General features: G+C 42.3%; 1 protein-coding gene across 1 annotated transcript; it reads right to left on the bottom strand.

Annotated features, from left to right (window-relative positions):
• Positions 1-870: 870 nt before the first annotated feature.
• On the bottom strand, positions 871-21,810 carry LOC310874971 (dnaJ homolog subfamily C member 7-like). Its single transcript, XM_083787950.1, has 14 exons — positions 21,712-21,810; positions 14,203-14,291; positions 11,388-11,512; positions 10,445-10,558; positions 10,253-10,327; positions 9,042-9,160; positions 8,661-8,814; positions 8,370-8,534; positions 7,628-7,719; positions 7,429-7,502; positions 6,918-7,064; positions 6,317-6,472; positions 3,694-3,780; positions 871-3,585 (listed from the first exon to the last, which is right to left on the bottom strand). Exons 1-14 carry the CDS (start codon positions 21,780-21,782, stop codon positions 3,548-3,550), a joined length of 1,506 nt encoding a protein of 501 aa, XP_083644076.1. The 5' UTR covers positions 21,783-21,810; the 3' UTR covers positions 871-3,547.
• Positions 21,811-22,556: the final 746 nt, after the last annotated feature.

Here is a 22,556-nt window from a genome sequence, read left to right as displayed (position 1 = left end):
ATAATGATTATATATGAAAATTACAACCCATATCACACAGGAAAGAGTATTTAAGAAACTAATAATAAAAACGATCAGTTTAAATACTAAAATAGACATGTATAAATAGGCCAAGCATGTAGGTAGGTACTGGCTGTGAATAAGGACTGTTTTTATAAAGTGATGCAAAGTGTCATGAATGGCGGAATCATCTTCAAAGTGCTGTCCCATTACTTTCACAACAATGTGGAGCCCTTGCAGCCTCTCACCCTCAGCTGACGTCACTAAAGTCAATGAGGGTTCAGGGCTCAGGGCTTGAGGGAGGCAATTGGGATTGGACCTCAAGTCTCATACATCTAGCATGCATCAATGTTGTATGCTAGATCGAAAGGTGTGAGTGAAGCCAAAGGCTGTGTATTGACTGCCCCCCTCCCCCTCATACAACAAAAATATTGTGTCAAACCATGTGACACCCATTGGAAATGCATTGCGAGCTTGCATCAGCTATACATCAATCTGTTGTGACCGTGAGTCAGGCCTTAAGAGATTGTGATTTTACCAGGGTGGCCATGGTCACTGAGTTGACATCACAAAACATTTACTGGATGTTTTCTAAATGTTGGGGGAACATATTTAGCTGTTCAAAACACGACTTACGAAATTGATAGAACATGTTTATGACAATGCCATATAACGTAGTAGATACTGTTTTTCCACTTTCCCTTCATTCCCAGCATTTAAAAATATATGTTGCCGTCTTTACTAATAGGTAAATCATCATATGACCACAATTTATGTGTACAAAAATAACTGAGCATTTAAAAATGACAACCTGTTTGAGAACAGAAGAATACATTTAGTAGATATAACGGGGGGAAAAATAGACAATCGTAAAAGACAAACCTTTATTTTCCAATTACAAAACATTGCAGGTCGTGTCTACACTGACATATGTACACAGGTCAATGACTATGACAGGACTATTACAATGTCCATTTTTCTTATCCCTTGGTTCTTCACAGGTTGAATGGGTGAGGAGAAGGCCTACTCTGCCTACACATGCATGGGAAGTGCCCAATTTATACTCCATTGCACGACAGTGACACTTGCCAAAAAGAACAGATCTTCAAGCTAACAACGCATCAATGTACAACACATTTACAATGCATCATGGATGCTGTCAGAGTCAGAATAACAAAGGACATGAAACCCCAAAAGCCTGAAATATAGTCTAGTTGCTATGGGCCACAGCATGTTCCAGTCTTACATTCACAACAGCAGGTTATTTTCGGTAAGTTACACCATCGTGCCAGTATAATTTGAGTTTAAGTGGATGTCACTGCCCATAATTCTAAATGTATTAAGTCTTCTAATGGATAGCACTCATAGCAGGTGCAAAAACCTCCAATTTGGACTGCTAAAAGCATTTAATTGCAAAATGAAATGACAAATAAACTGTTTTCTTTTAAACAGAGCACAAAAACATGCTTGGCGATGTTCAATTTATTAGCGGGGTTGGCTCTACATTTTAAGAATAATGGTTAAATAAAAGCCTAGCCATAAGATATTTCCTCAAAACATGAGCGACATTAGCAGTCAGGCAAGGCACCACTTAATATAACAATGGATAATAGCCTTATCCACACATGACCCTATGTCACTGAAGACCTCATGTAATTAATTACCCCATGGCCACTGTTTTCTGAGGCTCATTCGCAAATGGCAGATCTCTGCAAATCCATTTCAAATTTCTGGACATCCAATTAATGAGTCCTGTTTGAACAGAACTTGTGTCAGTGACAAAGGGGATACAATGGTCAGTGCTCAGAGTACACCTTCAAATGGCTTAAAGGGCAACTTCTGATTTTAAACATGAACCCTACTGTGTGGACTGTGTGAAAATCTGACAAAACTTCACAAATCGTTCTACGTGTCAAACGCACTGGAAAATCAGTCAGCCTAATCTTAAACACGCCGGTTTGATGAATAGGCCAACAGCGATTTTCCTCCTCACAGTACAACAAGATTCGTGTTAAAAATCTGTGAATGTTAAGAGACATTGACTTGCTTGATGTTTGGCCCAGTTCAACGACAAAGAAATGTACACACTGTATACATACTGTACAGTCAATGAAACTCAGAAAGAAGAGGGCTGGGGTGAAAGGTTTTTGTTTTGTTTGTTTTTACAACTAATCTGCGTAAAAATACAAGCTCCTTGTGGGAAGACCGTCCACACTGGCACTGGGATGCATACATTACATACAGTTTGAATATACAATAAATAATAATAGGCTTAAGGGAGACTGAAGAGAAATAGAGGTTACAAACATGAATGAAAACACGTTATGCCTGATTTATACTTGGTTGTGCACCATGTTGCATACTGAAAACTAAAACAGCCGATCGGCAATTTCCTGTGCTCGACACCAAGACTCAACCAAGTATAAATCACCCTTTACATTCCAGTAAATTTTACAACGTCTGGTTGGAGACCAGAGGAAAAACGTGCCGTTTGACCCTGCGGTCTGCAGGAGAGCGAATAAAACCTGGACACACACACATAAACATACACACGCGCGCACATGCGCGAGCGCACACACACACACACACACACACACACTCGCACACACACACAGGCTGCATTTGACACGGACACATCATCCTCAATTGCTGCCCTGAGGTCCGTTTGAACATTTACCTCCAAAACTTGATCTGAATTAACCACTTAAAGTCTATATACTTCATTGACTGGGGTCCCTCAGGGCTCTATACTAGATACACTCCGTTTTCCTCCTCTACACTAAACCTCTTTGTTAAAGATAGCAGATCTATAAGCAAGCTTGTAGATCTGCTATTTTTGCCAAATGTTCTCCCCAGAATAGGGACGCACACTGTTCTGCCGAGATGTCGATACTGGCTCTTCAGTCGATCGTTGCAAGGGTTACCTTAACAAAAAAATACAATCTACGGTACTGCTCCTAAATCTAAACATCTATGCAGATTTACACTCCACCAGTGTATTCCTAAGTAATTTATCCTATGCTAAAATTTATTTCAGTATGAGACAAATTTGTGTTTTGGCAATTAAGAGTAGTCGACAATTCGCACCATGAAGCTTGTGCGATTAGCTTGTCCAAATCGGTCTGGGCATTTTAGCTGATTTGTTATCGAAAAGTGTTAAGTTCAAATACAAAAAACGCAAAATTCCCTGCACGATTCCGGTTAGTATAAACTTGAAGAGTGAATTTAAGAGCGAGTGCAATAACTAAAGACTTCAGGAGGGTTTCTTTAAATCAGTGGTTCTCGATGCGCGGTCCAGGGACCCTTGAGAGTTTGAGGGCACTCCAAATAGAACCTTACAGGTGTGTAAATCTGAGTGTGCAACTACAACCAAAGTGACCTTTACAGGTCCTTCAAATTAAAAAGTTTGAGAACCATTGCTTTAAAGTATATCAAGTATGCAAGGGGAGGTGTCCAAAGGACACTGGGAGAGGAAATTGGGAGGGAGAGGGGTCCAAATTAATGTAGTCCACTTCAAGGCTCCATCACAGCCGTATGACGCTCCTCTTTAGCCAAACTGGAAAAAGAAGTTTCCAGGACCTGCGTCTTGAAGACAAAAATTCAACGAATAACGTACGGTCAATAACATGCACTCTGTTTCATCACATTTGAATAGTCTTTTAGTGTTTCAAAGCAAAACTCTAGTCTACATACTTTGTTGATTGGATTCAAAGTTATATCCTCCACCACCCCCCCCTTGGCCTCCAAAGAACGCTCTGAAGATGTTGTTGGCATCGAAATCTGGAGAGAAAGAGAGAGAGAGAGAGAAAGAGAAATATCAAACAAAAAGCATTTATTCACAAGCAGAATGTCAGCATAAAATTAACAATTTCTTTTGACAGAATGCACAAACAGGGGACTGTACTATGAAGCAAGTTTCACCAAAATAGCAGATATACAATGTCACAAGTAACAACACGGCACAAGGCGACACGTTGTGAGCGTGTAGAAGAAACCCAGGCTAAAGTACAATAGAAATATGTCCGTCATATAAAACGTGTGTCCCTGACATAACTCTACGTCCTACCGTACAGTATGTCACCTGGCAACAGCCAATTCATATGAATTGCAATAATAGGAATTCAATCATTAGAAAGCAGGTGCCATTGGAAATTCTAAAATGGATAGCTCCAATGCTTGAATCTGATTGCCTCCAGAGTACTGCTGTAAAATACTTGATGAACACACAACCTAGCCAGGACCACATGCATCACAGTGCCAACATCTTTTTCACTACATTCATCGTTACTTCCCATGGATGCATTACCGTTGGTGATTTAGTTCCGATTATAAGGCAAGGTAATATCGCCTACACACTGTACGAAATTTGCTCAGGGAGTCTTTTTGGCGCTCTCCGACAAAACCCCCGATCTGACACAAGATCGGGCTTTGAACTCAGAGGTTTTGCTTGCTGTGTAAGAAAGGCTCTGCGAGAAGATCCAGTGGCAATAAAAGCACTCGCAGATGCCTTCCTGGGCGTTTCTGAATATCTATCAGGTTTGATATTTGGCTGTCTCGCCCATAAGACATATATACGTAGACGCCTCTGAGGCACATGTCACCATTAAAGGCACAATTTTCCAGAGATTCCTTGCAAAGCATTTGCCTTCAATGAGCAGCTTCCACGTGCGTAACATAAGTCCCGGAAAAGACACGCTGTGATTGGCCAGTAGTCACTTGAGTGACAGAGAGAGACATGGAGTCACATGAGTGACGTCACTTGGGCAGCGACGCAGCGTGCCTTCAGCAAATGCAGCACTTCTAAATAAGAAAGCTGCGGAGAACTGTTGCTTTGTGTTCACTCTTTAATGTTTTCTGTTAGTAATCTAATCCCCCTGGCTCTGATGTTGTATTGTTGTATTAATAACTTTGTTGTTTGTGTTTGTCTTGTATTGTAATGTATTGTCATGACTGACTGATTTGTTTAAAAAGAAAAAAGCCTTCAGCACTGCACCGCCTTCATTCGGATACACGTCGCTCCAATGAACTTCAACGGCCACTCGGCCAGTGAGGCATTTATTTTTTATAATATCTATGGTCTCGCAAACTGGACATCATACAGTATGAACGGGGTTGCGACGGCACCCTGGGAAGGTCCATATTACAGCCAATGAGAGCACAGGGCAGCCATGCTCACAGTAAACGGTGCATAAATGGTGCATTTATAGTGCCTTTATTCAAGGCATAGATTGTGCATTACATTCACCCATTCACACATTCATACACCAATGGCAGCAGAAACCATGCAAGGCACCAATCAGCACATCAGGAGCAATTAGGGGTTCAGTGTCTTGCTCAGGGACACTTAAGACACCAACTCTGGGGGAGCCCGGGTTCGAACTGGCAACCTTACGGTTACCATCCAGCCACTCTACACCTGAGCCACTGAAGCCCCTAAATCCAGGTGCCATACATATTGGTAGCTATTGGCCTAATATTGCTGTAAAATAGTCTATAAAACAAATAAATGCATCTCACTTGAATAATGTTGATAAAACGTCGGAATCTACTCTGCAGCACAAACATTTGGACCACATGCATGTGTATATGGAGAGAGACGCAGAGACTTTAATTAATGAAAATCAAGATTTAGTGTCCCGACTACTGTCTCGCTCTATTTCGCCCTGTGTATTCCTGTGTGCGTGAGAGAGAGAGAGATGTCCTGTGTCGGTCTCGTGCATGTATCACGGGATCCTGGCTGCACCTACATGAGACGCCAAAATGAATTGGAATAAAAAACAAATGTAGCCGATGTATGCATGGGGTCTGGATCGCCTCTTGGTACTCTTGCAGTGTGTGATCCCTAGTCGGAGATCAATCATTTAGTGTGAAATCCACAAAGCTATGACAGCCGATTAAAAAAAACAAAAAAAGACTCCTGTACTAGTGTGAAATACCGTCAACTTTAAGGGCAGATTCAGACGGAGTCCGTTTGATTCAAACGAATAAGATTGCCTGGTCCCCATTGGTCATGATTCACAGTGGCTTTGATTCTTTCGCACCCGCGTACTTTGTTGTACACTGTATACACTGTATTCAATGCTTTCACATTGCAGCGATCTGTATCTGAGTAAACTTCAACCAGTCTCGAGACCACCTCCATGCGGAGGGTGGTGATCCGCTCCCGGGAACGGTACACAGCATTCACACTACCACAACATCTGCCAAGTGGTCCCGAGTGTGCACCCGGCACCTTCCATGCATTTGCACTGAAACCTCCTCGTTTGGGCAGGAATTCGTGGGGGATCGATTTATTGTAGAAAGACAAAGCCCTCACCTCCTCCTCCATAGCCACAGTCATCCTCCAGGTCATGTCCGTTGTCATAACGCATCTTCTTCTTGGGGTCGGAGAGGATGGTGAAGGCCTCACCCACCTCCTTGAATTTCTTCTCCTCGTCCTTCTGCACCTCCGGAGTGGCGGAACTGTGGCGGTCTGCAACACACCAACCAGTTATTAGACGGACACTGGAGAAAAATGGCAATAAATTGCCATCTGATAATTTACACAGAAATTATAATTGAAATGAATATACATATTGCTTTGCTTACTTGTGTGTATTGCTCCGTTTCCATTTTGTTTGCTTGTATAGCCTTGTTAGTTTTTTTTAATTTGTCAACTACGGTTGTTTTTAACCCATTCTGAACGGGGTCCCCTTTTGGCGTTTTAACTTCGCTAAATAGCAGATCTACAAGCTCATAGTGCGCCACCGAGTGGCGCACTACGAGCTTGTAGGTCTGCTATTTTTGAAAAATCGTGAAAAATATATATTCTTTCAGAAGACTTTTTTTTACTCCATTTCGATGTCAGGTCTGAATGGGTTAATGTGCTATATAAACAAAGTTTGATTGATTGGTGGTGTGTGCGCGCGCGTGTATACCTGGGTGGTGCATGAGGGCCCGTTTGCGGTACGCTTTCTTAATTTCATCATCGGTGGCAGTTTTGCCTATTCCCAACACCTTGTAGTAATCTTTCCTCTTGCTCTTCTTCAGTTCCAGCTGGGCGTGCTTCAGTAGATGCTTGTGTTCTAGACGGATACAAAGAGGCAAATAGGATAAATTAAACATATCAAGGTGGATGTGGGGAGAAAGATGATATATTGAACATAGTATCGTCAGTGTCAGGCAGAAACCTTGTGTTTTTCACAAATTAATACCTTATTTTAAAAGTCATGACAGTGTGAGATATTTTTGACCTTTGGAATGCCTATAATGCCAAAATAGAGACGGCAGGTAAAAGTTGTTAACCTGTTATTCCGAAAGGTATTTTAGTAAATAGACAAACTTGAGATAAAATGTCAAAAGAAAAGCAAAGTTGTGGAGGAGGTATATCAAATAGACATTTGGTCAGTCAAAAGGCTGTCTTCTAATCTACGTGAATGACAGTGTTACCTTTGGTCTTTTCCGTCTGGTAGACTTTCTCATAGTCTCGCACTGCTTCCTCATACTGCTCCATGTCCATGTAACTGCAAGAAAACACAGAGTGTCACTCCACACACACACATACAAACTACCTCGTGCAGTTTACCTTTCTGACTAATAAAGTATTCAAACACCCTTCAAAGAAACACAGAGACAGAGGGAACCGTACCACTGGGCTCGTCTCATGTACGCCTTGATATACGTCTCATCCAGCTTGATGGCACTGGTGCAGTCTTCAATGGCCTGCTCCAGTTTCTTCAGCTGAGGAGACAAGTTGACATTACAGGTCAGTTGGAGTTAGCAGCAGAGGTAAAGCATCGTTATCAGTTACGAGTCAGGTAAATTGCATGAACACAGCTCATTTGTAAAAACGCAGTGCATGTGGTAGAAAATCAAGTTCATTTAAACAGAAAGGAAATCCGCACACCGTTTTAAAAGCTCCCAAAATAATTGATTGACAACAGAGCGGAAAACAGGGGCCTTCGTCAGGTATACTGGTGTTTAGCTCACAAAAAAGTCCCCATGTTACAGGTTATCAGGTTATTTTCTTTACTTTACAAACTTTAGAAGTTTTCCTGCAGATTTTCCTAGATGCATCTGAACTCTGTTAACTGAGAGCGCACTAGGTCATGAACTGTGTGCTTGGTCCATTACAGGACCGACAGGCTGAGAACCACTGCATGGTAACGTGCATTGTGTCATGTACTGTATCTACATGACAGTGGCCCTATTTGCAAGTGACATTGATGGGTCTCATATATGGGTAATGTTCCTTCTGTGAATTATGTCCAGATATAATCTAGTCGATATCCTTGTAATGTTCTTTAGAAAGACTTATGCAACACTGCATTCCATACCCCTTGTCATCCGAGTCAAGTAATAATACAAGAAAATCCATTCCCTATATTGACCTTGGCTCCAGCAGTGGCTCTGTTGCAGTAGAGCTTGGCATTGGTCTTGATGTTGTTGGGGTCTATCGTCAGGGCCTCTGTGTACAGCTGATGAGCGGAGTCGTAGTTGCAGTCCTTGAATGCCTGGTTGCCTTCTTCCTTCTTGGCTTTCAAGGCTTTGGCATTCTGGTTTGGGGAACACAAAGTAAACCTAGTCAGAATGTAGGGCACTAACATAAAGTATACATTAGGCTTCGTTCATCGAGGCCGAGAGATTGGGTGACGAGATGGCAGATGAGATGACAGACTTACCCTGCATGCTAGTCTGGCCTTTTCGTGGTCGGGGGCCATGCGCAGGGCCTGCACGAAGAACTGCACAGCCTTGTCGATACAGTCCTCATAGTACAGACACAGGCCGCGCACGTACAGTGCGTCTGCATTGGTTGAATCCATGCGCAGAATATCACTGGGAAAGAAGGCATAATAAATAAAACTTTGACCTGGATCCCCCAGGGTTTTATACTTGATCTACTCTCCCCCCCCCCCCCCTCTACAACACATATCTTTGCTGAACTGAAAATAGCCAGAGAGAATAGGTATAGTTCCCAATATACAGTACATTTACAGTAGTAGCATAATTTGTAAACATTGTTTTATGTTTCTTTCTGATGAAGTCAAATGAAAGGGGGCTACCTGGCCACAGACTGGGCTTCTGGGTAGCGTCCCAGCAGGGCCAGGCACTCAGCCTTGAGGATCTTGAAGCGTTGGCAGGCAGCCGCCAAAGCCAGGGCTCTGTCCATACAGTACACCACCTGGAACACAAATATGAACACATTAAGACCTGAGGCCCATTCCACAAATGTCTTCTAAATCCTAACGTGTATGTTGCTGTTTAGTCTACTTGGCAGCCCATAGAGAGCCCATGTTAAGTACCCTAAAGTTTTATGCTAGAAATGTTGAGTATGGGTCCCCAGCATTTAGAAACTGCCGGATGCTAACTTGCATATATTGGGCAATTTTCATAACTAGCCCTTACCCGTTGTGAGATATTTGCCCCGTGGGGGGTACTGCGCCCGGGTGCGTTTTTAATTCACTAATAAATTCATTAATAATCATTAATGTGTCAAGCAGCAAGCAGAGCCGCAGCACCATTGCCCACCACTCCTGAATGAAGTGTCTGGTGCTGGGACTCTGGTGCAACGTACAGGTCCTGGGCCTGGTGAGAGCAGGAGTGGACCTGGTGAGACGTAGGAGGGGCCCAGACAGGAGACAACCCACAGAGCCTAGTAGTTCTGGAGTAGTTCCAACGGATTGTGTGGCCCTGGTTTTTCCCTAGTGGGACTGATCGAGGGTAGCTACTGGGACGTAAGTCGGGACTTGATCACCCGGGCTGGGTCGCCTGAGTGAGGGGTATGATGTTGGTAGACCCGAAAACCCTGTTGACCTCAGGATACATCACTGAGGATACGTCCCAGGTGCATCCATGCAATGTATTTCTTAGTTTTGTAGTTGTAAGTAGCATGTGACGGGTTAAACTAGGGGGTTTTCATGAATCTGAATTCATTGCAAGCATTAGTTTTGCACGAGAAACACTCCTTCGGCTAAAAACGTCCACAGCCGGGCCTGTGATTATGGTAATATATCTGCTTTATATTGTGAGTCATCATGTCTCCTGCTCTTTCCTGCCTTGCCTTACTCTTAATTTAAAAAAGTTTGAGTTTCTTTTGTCGTCTTTCTTTTTGTTTTCCTGTATTTGTTTGATTTCTGTTCATTCATTATTTGGTCATTTCTTTTTACTAAAAACAAAAAAAGTTTAAAAGAAAAAGTTACAAAAAAGCAGAGCAGTGTTGTAAAAGTGAACATCTAATGGCTGAATGTAGTCTAGTTCCCCTTTAAAAACATACCTTTCTGAAATCGCGTTTCTCAAAGCCAAAATCTGCCATGCGTTCGTACTCCAACATCGCTGCTGCGTTCTTGTGCTGAAATAACAAAACACGGAAGAACTGTTTTAATGTGATTCACACCAGGAACACCAGGTTTTTATAAAACCGTTAAAATAAAAATGCGGAATGTGTAGTTGGTGGTTGGCAAGTCACCTCCTGCTGTGCTTGGCCGTTGCTGGGCTCTAGCTCCAGAACCTTCTGAAAACAGCGACTAGCTGCCATGGCGTTACCAAGAGATAGGTGACACTTGCCCTCCCGCAGGTGGCCCTGTGTAGGAAGGAAACACATTATAGTCTTATAGTATATATACAAGTAAGACGCGCAAACGCGGGAAGCGAACGCAGCTCGTGTGTGTGTGGTTGTGTGTGTGTGTGTGTGTGTGTGTGTGTGTGTGCTACAGCTGCGCCCTGTGTGTGTGTGTGTGTGTGTGTGCTACAGCTGCGCCCTGTGTGTGTGTGTGTGTGTGCTACAGCTGCGCCCTCTGGTGGCGGGCGGGTGGTGTAACAGCGGGACAGACACACAGACACACAGACACACAGACACACACACACACAGACATTCAGCCCTTGCTGTCATAGTAAGTGGCTCACTGCGTTCGCAATAAGTATATATTAATAGAGACGTCACCGGATTTCTCCTCTCATTTACTTGCATTGATTTGCTCACCCAGCACATGAGGCATTCTTTCTTCAATCAATGTATTGTTGTGAAATATCCAGACTAAGGGTCAAATTAAGTGGAGCACTGGTCAGCTATGCTTCACTCACACCCACCAGAGCATGACATTCACCAACATGCAATTTTCACCAAATGGTGATCATCATAATAGACTTGACTCTTCATAGCAGAGAGAACAATATGGTAAATATGCTCATTTAGACTAGAAGTGTTACGTTTTCTCTGACTGGAGTCTACCTGACCGGTTTAGCAGTTTCTTATTAAACAGTAAACGTACAGCCCAGTGCTCCAAACTAATTCAGTGGCAGTAGTAGTAATAAAGCTTAGCGTAACATTGAAACTTTCTATTTACAGGAGCTTAAAAAATAAGCCAGGAAACCTCACACTGAATGATATGCGATTGCGTGACCCCACTGACCTTCATGAAGCAATCGTCTAGACGCACTGCCTGCTGCGAGTCCTCCAGGGCCTCCCGGAAGCGACACAGCATCATCAGAGTGGCCGCTCGGTTGCTATAGTAACTAGCGTTTTTGGGAGAGGCATCTTTAGACATAAGAAGAAGAAGAATAAAAGTCACACAAGAGAACAGTCACTGATGTTAACATAACATGTCTTGATGCTCTATAGATGGCAAAGCTATGAGTCAAACAGAGATAATAAGAATATAATCTAATTCTCATTAATACTAACGAAACAAGTGATGATATGGTCCAAAAATAACATTGATATTTTGCCTGGATGGTGTAATAATGAGGTCTAGTACTGATTTGCTGTTTGCAAATCCTTTGTGTCCATAGGGCAGTAGTGGCTCAGGGGTAGAGTGGCCGGTAGGGAGGCCAGATGGGAACGTGAGGTTTCCAGTTCGATCCCGCACTCCTCCAGAGTTAGTGTCAAATTGTCCTTGAGCAAGACGCTGAACCCCTAATTGCTCTCGATGTGCAGGTTGATGCCATGCATGGTTTCATCCGCCATAAGTGTATGAATGTGTGTGTGAATGGGTGAATGTAAAGCACAATCTATGTAAAGCGCTTGCTATATAAATGCACCATTTACCATTGTCATTCTCTTCAGTGCTCTGCAGACCATTTCTACAATTATTTTGTTGGTTGGCTTTGACACTCATTGTGAACAAGCACAGTGTATATCTTTGACTAGGGATGTCGGGGGGTAGCCGACCGTTAAGAAATATCCGAGTATGCTTATCAGCTTGATGGTTAATTTGCATAATAATAAATGCGTGTTCTTAAATCCCTTTTATTTTAGATCGTTTTTAGTAATAGTACAACATAAACATTACAGAGACTGTAGTTGTCACTGCACAATACTTTAAAACAGTTGTCATGTTGCACACATGACTAAAATTGCTCTTATTTGCGCCGCCCAGCTTGTCACACTCCAGGCTGCATGAACAGCACTCGGGCGCTGTTTTCTGCCCCATCAATGTCCAAAAGTTCTCTGTTGTACTTCAATGGCTAGTTGGTTACAACGGTAGCTTTGCGGTAGTCAAAACTTAAGCGAGTGACAGCGAGACGAGATTAACACATGTCGACCGTATCAATGCAGAGACCTACTTGGCATTATTAAATCCATTATTGGCCATTTGGCCTGGAGGGAGAACGTTTACAGCCGCCGCCACTTCCTCCTCCTCCTCCTATCCGTCTCCCCACACTGGCACGGCTTACGGCTATCAAGTTAGACATGTGCTATCGATGTTTGAGGGTTTTCTCGTCAGTGAAAAGTCAACAAACAGACATGCATGCTGATCTTCCTTAATAATAATAAAAAAGGCTTAGCCCATGCATCCAGTGGCTTTATAGGTATAGATTGCTCAGATCTGGACTGGACATATTTATGTTTTGACTAGAACCGGCGGACCTCTGTACTGTAGACGCACAGATGCATGCATGCAGATGCGATGCGTTGTTTATTGATGATTAAGCCTACAACAATTTATTTATATGGCTAAATGTTGCTTTTTTGTTTGTCTTTAAAAAAAAGGAGCATAAATAAATGTATACCATTCGTCTACCAACTTTAATTATGTAGCCTATACATGCATATTATTACATTTGGGGTAGCCTATTAAAAATAAATATATATCAACCAATATCCGTTAATGACCCGGTTAATCCTGTCGGCTAACTGGCTGGGAAATTATCCGTTACAGACATCCCTATCTTTGACTATTTAAATAGCTGCTATTCATGTTATTTAGATAGCTGCTAGCCTAGGTATGTTGTTTACTCAATGGAGACAAATTAGGTATCTATACAAATATAAGTATCTATACATTTGAGACGGTAACAAGTTGTGAGCACACACACTTTGTGCGGACGTGCATGTTCAGTTGGGCAAGTCTTAGACCTTGACACAGGCTGCGGATGCCCCGTTTACGCCCGTGCTCCGCGGCTGCGATACGTCAGCGTCCCTACATCTGTGTTTTCAACCCAGCTCCGTGATGAGCTGGTCCCTGAATATAGTATACAGGGACAGCGGACACACGACATTCACAGAGAAACAACAACATGGAGCAGCAGACACGACATTCACAGAGAAACAACAACACTGAGCAGCAGACACGACATTCACAGAGAAACAAAACAAGAACACACAACCTACCTAGACCGGAAAACACACGGTCAGTGGCCAATGACACACACACACACTGATCGCACTCCAACACATATGCGTGGCACGGAAAAACACCACCACGACCGTGTGGCGTTGGACGTGAGCGTGCCGCAGCTGTGCAAGATTCTAGATGGCAGGCTTGATGTCTTCTTATTGTACACAAATCATTAAAAAGATAGCTGATCTATAAGCTCTCACTGTGTTAAATTGTAATGACATTTTCTTTTACCTTTTCACCCATGTCAAAATATGGACACTCGAGTATATTGTGTTCCAATTCCTTGACCACTAAACCTTGTTCTGTTCTTGTCTCTTAAGCTGACCTTGCACTGTGAATATCTCTTAAGCTGACCTTACTTTACCTGATTGTACCTGATTGTTTATAAGTTTCTCTGGATAACAGTGTCTGATAATTGAATAAATTGTAATTATTCGATCTGATGTAGAAAGTTTAGAAACCCATATTGTGACACATTGTTCAGCCCTATGGTTGCCATGTACTGTACATATGCAATCAATGACAACTGCATTGGCTCATCATGGCAAGCGTAACAGTTCAGCTCCCTGTGACTGTGGAGAACGGTATTGAGTGGGACTCTCACCTATGGCCTTTGTGTAGTAGTTGAAGGCTTCAGAGTAATCCTTCTTGACGTAAAACGCATTTCCTTGTTCTTTGAAGCCTTCGGCTTCCCTGGGGAGAAAAAGACGAGACAGAAAATCAGTCCAAGGCAGGGTGAAGCTGTCACAACGCAGAACAGACAATAAATGACCAATGTCAATCTAAGAGCTTATACCTGCCAGGAAATGCGTATTTTCGTCTTTAGTTTTAAGATAGATTTATAAAGTTATTATTTTGGTTGGAGATATACTGAAGCAGTACTACGGCGTTCCCAACTCTCGCGGGGACATCTTGCGAGGTTTCGTTTGTAAACAAGTCTCCACGCCGTTTGAGATGCACCCAGCTGCAGCCTCGCATAAGAACCTATATGTCAGAACCCCCAACTGATTGCAGAGTGTGACCGTGGACCAGGCCTCTTCATGGAGCCCACCAGAAGTGTGACTGTGGACCCGGCCTCCTCACAGAGCATGACCTGGACCAGACGTGGACCAGGCCCCTCCACGGAGCCCACCAAAGTGTGACCGTGGACCCGGCCCCTCACAGTGCACGACCATGGACTGCTATCATATTATTACACCACTACACTATATCCTAATATGCAAGGGTGCATTTGACACAGTGAACCACCAGCTGCTCCTAGACACCCTATCGGATCTAGGCATCGGTGGAACGGCACTAAAGTGGTTCTCCTCCTACCTCACCGACCGGACCTACCAGGTTTCCTGGAAAGGTCTGTTATCATCCCCCCGAACCCTCCAAACTGGGGTCCCACAGGGATCTGTACTTGGTCCCCTCCTTTTCTCACTGTACACTAAATCCCTTGGCACTATCATCTCTGCTCACAATATATCCTATCGCTGCTACGCCGATGACACACAACTGTTTCTATCCTTCCCCCCCTCTGCCACTCAGGTGGAAGAGCGCATCACCGCATGCCTGGCTGACATCTCACAGTGGATGTCCTCCAACGACCTCAAACTGAACCCAGACAAGACTGAGCTTCTCTTCTTCCCAGCTAAGTCCTGCCCTATGCGGGAGCTAACTATTTCCGTAGACAACGCCCTGGTAACGTCTGTCCCAACAGCCAGGAATCTTGGTGTTGTCCTGGACAGTCAGCTGTCAGCTGTCACAGCTGTCACTCGATCCTGTAGGTTCACACTCTATAACATACGACGAATTAGACTGTTCCTCACCCAGGAATCATCCCAGCTCCTAATCCAGACAACAGTCTTGTCAAAACTCGACTATTGTAACTCCCTCCTTACTGGCCTACCAGCATGTGCACTTAAGCCTCTCCAGCTGATCCAAAATGCCGCAGCTCGCTTGGTCTTCAACCAGCCAAAATTCTCACATGTCTCCCCCCTGCTCCGCTCCCTCCACTGGCTCTTGGTCGCTGCCCGCACAGAATACAAAATGATCGAACCCTACAAACCCTCCCGCACACTCAGATCAGCCAACGCAGGGAAGCTGGAAGTACCCTCACTAAAAACGCCGGGACAACGCTCCACACGTCCCAAACTCTTCTCCCTTCTGGCTCCAAAACTGTGGAATGCACTTCCCATTGTAGTCAGAACTGCAGCATCACTCCCAATCTTCCGCCGTAGTCTGAAAACCCACCTTTTCAGACTCCATCATGGCCCATAGCACTTACCCCACCCCCTTAGATAGCATTTCTGTAGACTTAGATAGCATTTGATACAGACTTATAGCATGTTATGTAAACAGCACTATAATTGCATTGTATGTAGTCATAGCACGTCATAGTACATATGTACAGCATAGTAGTATATATGTATAGTTTCATTATATAGATATTCCACTGTTACTTTCTTAGCTTACGCATGTTTCATGATAAATGTTTTTATGTGATGTATTCCCATGCTTTTTTGTTCTTGCTTAATGTAAATCGCTCTGGATTAAGAGCATCTGCTAAATGCCTAAATTGTAAATTGTAATATTCTCACACATATATTATTATTATCCGACAACATTGTTATACCATATTATATTATCTTACACTATTTCATTAATTATATTATCCTACACTATTTCATTCATTATTATTGCTACTACTTGTATTTGCCTGGCGTTTTTTACTCAACTCGAACAGCAGTGATTCGATCGGCGTAGGCATACCTACCGGATCTTCTTTCTACACAAATTAAGTCAAAACAAGACAAAAATGATTTTTTTTATTAAAAATAAAACCGCATGAGTTTTCCTGATGTCATAAACTGTCAGAACCAGCTTTTATTTATTTATTTATTTTCTTGGGTTGGTTTATGTGCTAAAAGAGTGACTTTGAGAGCTGTTTCCCCGTTACAATGGAAGTCAATGAGCGACTCATTGAATAGACTAGTTTGCCCATAATAAGGTTAAGAAAACAACCCAAACCTCTCAAAAAGTGTCTTACCCTTTAATGACATAGAAATGCCATATAGTAGCAGTAGAAAAGTAGAACAGTTGCGTCAAACACAGAAGAAGGGGATATAATCAAAGAGTCCTCCATGATTCCTCGATATACATTAAACCACTATTGGGTTTGCCAGCAAGGTAGATGGCTGTACACAAAGAATATGGCCCATCTACAGTATACACTTTTCTATTGCAGCCGCGGGTGAGAAGCCGGCAAGTGATTGTGCTCACTGTGCAGCACTAGCAACAGCTACAGGCTGGCAAGGGTGCCTGTTCAGTGGGAAGCAGAACTGGGAGGAATAGCGTGGTCACTCCTGCTGATTAAACTCCAATTAGATGTCAAGAAGTGGCAGCAATTTTTTTTATTTAGTAAGGCCTCATACACACCTCCCCCATCAAACAAAAATGTTTGGTCAAACCATGTGACTCCCATTGGATGGTGTTTGATACGTGTGTATGAGGCCTTAGTCTTTTGAATAACACCATTTAGTCTTAAGGCTCATACATAGACTGGATTTTCGGTGGTTCGGTGACCACCGAATTACAACATGACGTCACAAGCAAACCACCGCCACTGCCACCGCTCCAGCCCTTCTCTGTTTTTACTCACCACCGCTCAACGTTATTTCAGCTCCGGTGGTCAGCTCACCACCGGAGCGGTGGTCACCTCACCACCGAAAATCCAGACTATGAATAGGCCTTTAGTCCTACTTACTCTTCTGAAATTTAGTCTAGTCTTAGTCGACTAAATATAAAAATACGTAGTCTTAGTCAATAAAATTATCACAGCTGGGAACGTCACGCATAATGGTGGTGGCCGTGTACAGTTTGTACACCATCCACAGGCCAACTGTGGAGGATACCAGCCAGTCACAATAGCCTGGGAGTCACAGGCCCAAAAGCTCAAGGAATAGAGATGAACCTGTGATGTCATGACGTACTTTTTATTTGTGTTTGTTCTATTCACTTGGTCATTAAGGTCCACAGAATGACAGGTCTGCTCTGCCCGAAAAAAAGGTTATGGCTATTTTTGTATACCAAACCATAGACGACCAATATAAAGGCAAAATTGTCCAAATTTCATTATACTTTAAGTAGCATGTGACATGTCAAAATAGAGGGTTTTCATGCTTCTGAATCTACTCCAAGCATATGTTTTGCACGAAAAACACTCTTAGCCTAAATTCGGCCATAGCCACTTGTGTTGTGCTGACATTTGTGATGAGGGCTGTGGCCGTCATAGACTCATAGTGAAGTTAACTGTTCATGTGGGAATTACATTTTGGGTATATCAGATCTATACTGCGTCTACACCGAACATGCCTCTGGAGCAGGAATATGTTTCACCTGGAACAGGGAAAGGAGAGTAGGGAACTATAAAGCTAAGAATAGCGCTGTGTGAATCACCTGCTGCAGGCTCATCAAGCAAGAACTCACAATGACCTTCCTTACTACAATAGCACAGTACTGTGGACTATGACACAACTTTCTGTAGCTTCCTTATTGAAGTCCTCTTTCCAATCAGTGGTATCATTCACCATTACTATGTTTATTGAATCCCATGTTGATACCAGATGAACATGTGATTGCCAACTCATTTATTGTGAAGAACTGAAGATGCTATTCTAGTAATCACAATCAGTATTAAGATTCATGATACTGCTACTATTTTGATCCTGTATTCCAGAACCATGGTCATTTCACAACCATCTACAAAGACAGCAACTGAAAACACTCAAGGAAAGCCTAATACCTTAATCAACTAGAGCAGCAGTCCATGAGTCATGAAAAAGCAATCACTTGCAAATGATAAAGGATGCTAGCCTATGACATGGATGAAACACACAATAACTATGATTCATCTTGTGTGTCATGATGAAATTGTCTGAAAGAAATATGTTTTGGCAACATAGTGATACTGCGATACCGATGTGTGAACATTAGGCAAAAATAGCAGATGTACAAGCTCACATTGCATTGTGAGGTTGTAAATCATATAGACCGATTCCGTAGCGGGTCTCATGGTCGCAGCCTACGTATTTCCTGTAGGCGGACTCGACGTAGCTGCGGGGGTAAAACCCTCACCAGGCGCACCTCTTCCACTACAGTGAACGGCAGAGTGACTGATGTTAGTTTGCCTCAAACTTTACTCCTTTACCTGCTTTTTTACTAACACTAACATTACAAAGATGACCAGAACATCGAGATGAACCTGTGTAGTTTATGGCTGCTCCAACAGTAGTGGCAACATAAAAATAAAATAAAAACGGAATGTCTAATATCCACCGCGGTGGCGGAGACCAGAGCCATTGAGCAATGGTTGAGACAAAGCAGTGAAAGATACATAACGCCAGTCTTACCCAATACCAAATATTTCTGTTTTATTAACACAAGGCTGCTGTACTTTATACCTCATACTTTAAATGCTTAGTATGAGGTATAAAATACAGCAGCCTTGTGTTCATAAAACAGAAAGATTGGGTATTGGGTAAGACTGAAATTATGTATCTTGCAGGATTCTTCACTGCTTTGTCTCAACCATTACTCAATGGCTCTGGTCTCAGCCATCGCGGTGGATATTAGACATTCCGTTTTATTTTATTTGTTATGTTGCCACTACTGTTGGAGCAGCCATAAACTACACAGGTTCATCTCGATGTTCTGGGCATCTTTGTAATGTTAGTGTTAGTAAAAAAGCAGGTAAAGGAGTAAAGTTTGAGGCAAACTAACATCAGTCACTCTGCCGTTCACTGTAGTGGAAGAGGTGCGCCTGGTGAGGGTTTTACCCCCGCAGCTACGTCGAGTCCGCCTACAGGAAATACGTAGGCTGCGACCATGAAACCGGTACGGAATCTGTCTATACATGAGGTTGTAAATCAGCCATTTTTACAATTTAAGTGGCTAACTTGAGGAAAAACAAACAATAGAAATATACTACATTTAAGGTCTAATCTTTGGTCTTCTGCATTATGATACAGTACAGTGGAAACAGGAAAGAGTAGACCTTCGAAGGCATTTCTAATGCGGATTTATGCTCAATCAGGCTTAATCTTTGATCTTGAATCTATGATCTTGTGCAAAAATATGGTGTAAAAATAATTCATGTTACAATGGTGACTTCACTGCTTTCACTCTCTCACAACTGCATTTGAAAACCAGGCGGCTAAATGTAGCAGGTTGATGTTTGAAAGATCTAGTAGAGATTTAAATAAAAATGACAAATACATATGCTCATGAATAAATCAAGGTAGCCACAACAATAAACCACAATGCAAAAAAGTTAAGATTAAGGTGTAAAATAATAAAGTAAAAGATAATGGAATAAAAGGGGTCACATACAACAGGGGTTCCCAAACTTTTTCATGTCAAGGAAATTGACACCAATTACACCATTTGAAATATATATGCCAGGGACCCCCATAACATAAGATTTTGACGGTTCTAGCGGTGATTCTCAACCCGTTTAACTTGTTTAAAACCCCCAGTTTGACATGCATTAGTCTACAGACATTGCCATTTAATGGCATTTCTATCTCTGGTACCCCAATTTATATTGTAAAACCACTGTTAATTTAACTCTGAGTTACAGACCCATAAGGGTCCATTTGGTTCCTAACTATCTCTAATTGAGTTAGGTACCCCCTGGAACTCCCTCACCCCTGACATACAAGACAGACATCATAGCGTGGCTATGTTGCAAATGTAAAAGGTTAGAGCATATATTGATCTTGTCCATCAGCCAACCCATTGTTTAGTTATTAGTGGTCTTTTCATGCTTGTGGCAATGCACTCAAATGTGTTACCAATTTCCAATAGGGCTGGGTGATATATATTTGCATTCGCAAATTCATTATTCATTTCACTCAGCTAGACCAGTCTAATAAGTAAAAAACATTCTATTTAACTGTAATGCAGTAAAACATGTAAAACGTGATGTAATCAAAATCCTAATCTGTTTCTTAGGTAAATTGACATACATGTATTTGGCTTGGTGCATTACTCTTACTAAGCTATATTACCAAAATCTATGTAGCCTACCTGACGATATCAATCAATACAAAAATGTATGTAGACAATAGGCATACATATTACTATTAAATAAATATCATATTAGTATGCTATAAACAAGTCCCCAATTAAAAATAAATGAAAAAAAGATCATTTGAATAAAAAAAAGGAAAATAAAATGTACAGGAATAATAGCTATATCATTCGACTTTATAACTTGAGGCATTGATCATGACAGATGAAACTTGTGTCAATGCTAAATAACCGTGATCATGCATCTAACGAGTAGTAGAACCTTCTAGAATGTGGACAGCCGATATCTTTAGTTTGTTTCTCTACTCTGTCCTTGAGCAACTCTCACCATGATAAACACTTAATTACTCTTAATAGCCTACCAAACAACCAACAGAATTATATGTATTATTCGTGTATGACTGGTTAAAATAATTAACTAAAACCACGTAAACAAACACTATATTAAGTTAAACAGCGTCTACGCTATCGTTTTCTGAATAATAGCCTACCATACTTAACAGCAATTGAAGCTATACCAATTATGATTAAACTCAGTTATAGGCTAAATGACTATACACATTGTGACTTAGTTTTAATCAAATACACGTTTAATTTGCCGGCTGGTTAAGGCTTCAATAGCATGCGTTACATCGAAATTGGTGACTAATCTAACTCTATGACTTCAACGCTCCAGTTACATTTCGGCTAATTCGCTCCAAATTGCAAAACAATCAAGAGCACAGACTCATCTTCAACACAAACAGTAAGGATTGTGTCTTTTATGGAAATAAAAATGTTTGTGTTTCCGTGGCAACTTTTTTGCAGGACAACTGACATTTTCTCCCCGTTTCTGCAATAAAAAAGGACAAATCTGCCATCTCTGGCGTCGCATAATTCGATAGGTCACCAATGTATGCGCGGCGTGCTCGTTGGCTTAAGAAGCATCAAGTAGGCCCCACCGGAGAACTGGGTTAGTGTGTCACATCCGAAAACTCTTGATCTGGACATCTTATACATTCAAATGCACTTTAATGATGTGTGGAAATATATTTACCGTTCGAGATTTTCTTCATCGTGGATGAGGGCTTCTGTTTCCATCGGCATGTCGATGTCAACAGCTGCCATGTTTTTCCGAAAGAAGACCAAGAAAGGGACGCAATATCCGGGGGTGGAATGGATATGCGCACGCATACTATGTAAAAAAGGCCTTTTGTTAACAGAAATGTGTAGACTAGCAAATCCTGTTTGTTAACAGGCCTTTTGTTTACATTGGAACTCAAAATTATTTGATTGATTGATTGAAATATTTATTAACAGTTTGCAGAATTACGGTACATTTCAAGCACAAACTCAATACAAAGACTGTTAACTGTGAGTGGACGACCCAATTAAGCATTTATACACTTGTTTACAAGAGGGTACCTTGTTCAATTAATGAAAACAGACGTACAAATAGACACTTCAGAACGAAAATACATCGCCTGGATGCAACTGGGACGTATCCTCAGTGATGTATCCAAGGTCATCTGGGTTTTGGGTCTCTCGAACATCATACCCCTCACTCAGGTGACCCAGCCGGGGTGATCAAGTCCCGACTTACGTCCCAGTAGCTACCCTCGATCAGAACCACTAGGGAAAGACAACAATCCGTTGGAACCACTTCGGAACTACTATGCCGGGACTGAGAGGTACAATTCTGGTATGTGGAGGGACTAGGCTCTGTGGGTTGCCTCCTGTCCGGGCCCCTCCTACGTCTCACCAGGTCCACTCCTGCTCTCACCAGGAGTATAGCGAGGAACCTGTGCGTTGCACCAGACTTCCATCACCAGACACTTAATTCAGGAGTGGTGGATTCTTGAGCCGCAATGGTACTGCAGGCTCCACCGCTGGGCAACGGTA

Source organism: Protomyctophum parallelum, assembly GCF_964188405.1.
Source record: "Protomyctophum parallelum genome assembly, chromosome: 17".
Classification (NCBI taxonomy): Eukaryota; Metazoa; Chordata; class Actinopteri; order Myctophiformes; family Myctophidae; genus Protomyctophum; species Protomyctophum parallelum.
Note: the sequence above shows the minus strand (reverse complement) of the source record. Positions and strands in the feature narration are given on the sequence as shown.

Bases quoted from the DNA above. Each gene is read 5' to 3' on its own strand.
- LOC310874971 (XM_083787950.1), bottom strand. From the start codon at position 21,782: ATGGCAGCTGTTGACATCGACATGCCGATGGAAACAGAAGCCCTCATC. The intron at 10,328-10,444 runs GTGACTTGCCAA...TTGTTATTTCAG, and splicing joins ACGGCCAAGCACAGCAGGAG to CACAAGAACGCAGCAGCGAT. The intron at 8,815-9,041 runs GTAGCCCCCTTT...CTTCTTTCCCAG, and splicing joins GAAGCCCAGTCTGTGGCCAG to TGATATTCTGCGCATGGATT.